This window comes from Priapulus caudatus, unplaced genomic scaffold (genome assembly GCF_000485595.1).
Source record: "Priapulus caudatus unplaced genomic scaffold, Priapulus_caudatus-5.0.1 Scaffold822, whole genome shotgun sequence".
NCBI classification, from domain to species: Eukaryota; Metazoa; Priapulida; class Priapulimorpha; order Priapulimorphida; family Priapulidae; genus Priapulus; species Priapulus caudatus.
Window position 1 is genome coordinate 119,425 of NW_014577883.1, and position 2,860 is coordinate 122,284.

General features: G+C 48.2%; 1 protein-coding gene across 1 annotated transcript in view; it reads right to left on the reverse strand.

The window, feature by feature from the left end:
• Nucleotides 1-658: 658 nt before the first annotated feature.
• The window catches only part of LOC106813767, a 13,766-nt gene continuing 11,564 nt past the window's right edge, over nucleotides 659-2,860 (reverse strand). The window contains exon 10 of the mRNA XM_014817988.1: nucleotides 659-2,787. Within this exon, the coding sequence (XP_014673474.1) occupies nucleotides 2,228-2,787 (560 nt within the window). The 3' untranslated portion in view covers nucleotides 659-2,227. The remainder of the gene's footprint in view (nucleotides 2,788-2,860) is intronic.

Below are 2,860 nucleotides of genomic sequence, written 5' to 3' on the forward strand. Positions count from 1 at the left end.
AGGTATGTTTTGTTCTGTGTATGAATTCCGATAAAATGTCGGATAAAATGTCCTTGAATTTCCGATAAAATGTCCTTGAATTTCCGATAAAATGTCCTTGGAAAAAATTTCAGTCCTTCTGTATGAACCATGACGAGTGACTCGTATCTTCATGTGTGTCAAGATTAATGTTGTGAATGATATTGTTTTTGACAGCGGACCCAGTGCATATACTGATTTATTTATCCCAGAGGTTGGATAGAGGTAAAGTTAATCCTCAACACCAAAAAATTTATTTGTTAGAGATATTTATTTAAAAAACAAGGTGGTGGTGTTTGCTCAGTGCTGGTGTATAACTGCTAGTCACACCAGAGCTAAATATCTAGTGCTGTATAAAATGTTAGGTGCAAGCATGTAGCATTGTGTAGTGGGGGACCGCAAATACATTGTCCTGTTTCCGTATTTATATTTTCCTTACACATTTTTCAGTGTAGACGTGAATTCTTTGACAATCTTGTAATTAAAGACGCACAATGCTGCTCATCATATATGCATGTAAGACGAGGTTATGGGTTCATTCACGGCACATGAGATAATAACTTGTAATTTATAGAACGCGTACGTCTTTTAAAACTAATCACAAACGAAAATGCTAGGTTTGAAAATAGAAACAAATAGATTGATGACAATTTCTGTTGCTTGAATCGCTACAGCTTTATTCATTGAAACGCGCGTGGACAAGACTGAAAAATGTTGCGGTAAAATTAAGTACGTTTGCGTCAAACGCAAATATTCATCCTGATGATGATAGATTATACAAGATGACAAAAACGTGTTTAGTAGTGTGAGGGTGAATGTGAAAAAGCAGGTGAAGCTACCCTTACTTGTTCTGTTGTGAGGGTAGTAGCCTTACGAGCGCATTGCTGTAGAATGTGTCTAAATAATAAAAATGATGAGATACATAAATTGGAACTAATTTCTCCAGTTTTTCCTAACCCACCAACTAAACAGTTTGTGTAAAAATGTTTTTGTAAGATATTTGTACATGGCACTGCTGATGTAGATTGAGTATATATATATATATACTCAATTACTCATACGTATACAGACACATATACACAACACAATACACATGCATAGACGTGTGTACAGCTCTTCGTTGGCTCAATGACATAGCAGCACCATCTATCGGCCGTAATAGCAATAAACGTGATGCGCACAAACGAAATACAATGGCTCCGATGTTCTTAGCTTAACTTGTGCGTTCTATGTACACAGGAATGTTTGCTCGCAGCTGGCAATACGCAGCAATGCAGCCACACACGGACACACGCCGCACACGTACCTACACACACGCAGCGATGGTTACTAATGACTATTTAACAACCGGGTGCACGCTGCATGCACAGCACCGACACAATCAATATTTTTGCTTAGATGCCGAGGCGCCGAGATATGCAAGTTTCACTTCGAGCCGTTACAAGTCCTAAGGACTTGAATTCTTTTTATCAGCTGCTGACTTGTTTAATTTGAGCTTAATGTGTCTTTTATAGCTTCACGCTACAGCAAGCCTCTTCATCCTCAGCGAAGACAAAATTTTATTTCCGATTAAAATAAGACGGTGGGGGGAGGGGGGGGGCGATCTTCACATTCAATTCAGCAGTGAAAAAACGTTTTAGAAAAATGCGTCGGACATTGTTCAGTGTAGTAGAAAACATGGTCAGCATCAATCATCGTTTATTAATTAATCGCTCGTTAACACGGGGGAAAAGTCACAATGCATTCTTCCTGAATCACACTGATGACAACTCACCTGGAACCAATTTTTTTTTAAAAGGCTATGAAAAAATTGTCGTTATGCACAAAGAAACATGGCTGCTCGGTTCACTACTTACCGTGACAAACCTTCCCAACACTAGCTCATCTCATTTGCCACCAGGAGGCGCTCATAGCTACACCGTCAGCAACGCAGCCGCTAGCTGAACTTACTGCGAAACTCGTCAGCGACGATCTCACCACCAGGTGGCGCTCTTGTCATGGCCACCCACAGAACTCACGGCTAAAATTGCCGACACAGCAACTCCTCGCTAGATGGCGCTCATCACGGCGACCAAGCGGCAAAACGCCCACCAGGTGGCGCACATCACGGGCGGCGGAACATCCACCAGCTGGCGCACATCACGGGCGGCGGAACGCCCGCCAGGTGGCGTGCATCACAGGCGGCAGAACGCCCACCAGGTGGCGTGCATCACGGGCGGCGGAACTTGCTGCGTATTGTTCCCAGCACCTCGCGCAGACGACCGAATGTCCCCGTCGCTCCCGGAAGATTCTCATGAGGCAGGTGCTCCGAGATGCCGCGTGCAAACTCCGTCGCCGTCGGCAACCGCGCGGCGGGCGAGTGCCTCACCGCCGGCGTGCCCAGCTCCACGGCGATCGAGCGCGAGCTGACGGGGGTGACCGGTGGCTCCCCCGCGCGGCCGTCGTCCGACTCTCCCTCGTCGAGGCTCGTGACGATCCAGTCGGACGACGCGTCGCCGTCGTCGCCGCTGCCGACGACGGAGCTGGCTTCCTCCGCTAGCTGTCGCAGCAGCAGCATCCGCTGCTCCTCCAGTCCCTCCAGGTCCGGCGCCGGACTCGCGGGCGTGCTGCCGCCGGCGCCCCCTGTAGGGGTGCCCGGCCCCGTCGACGGTAGACTGGAGGCGGGCGTGCTCTTGCCGCTCCTGGTGGCGCCCCCTGGGCTGCGCGGTCTCGCGGAGGGAGGGAGAGGGTGAGTGAAGCTGTGAACCGAGATCGCAGGGTCGTCCGACTCTGCAACAATGCGGGGCGAGGGGGAGCTGTTAGAATAGTAATCTGTTACACAGAGCGAGAGAGAGAGAGAGAG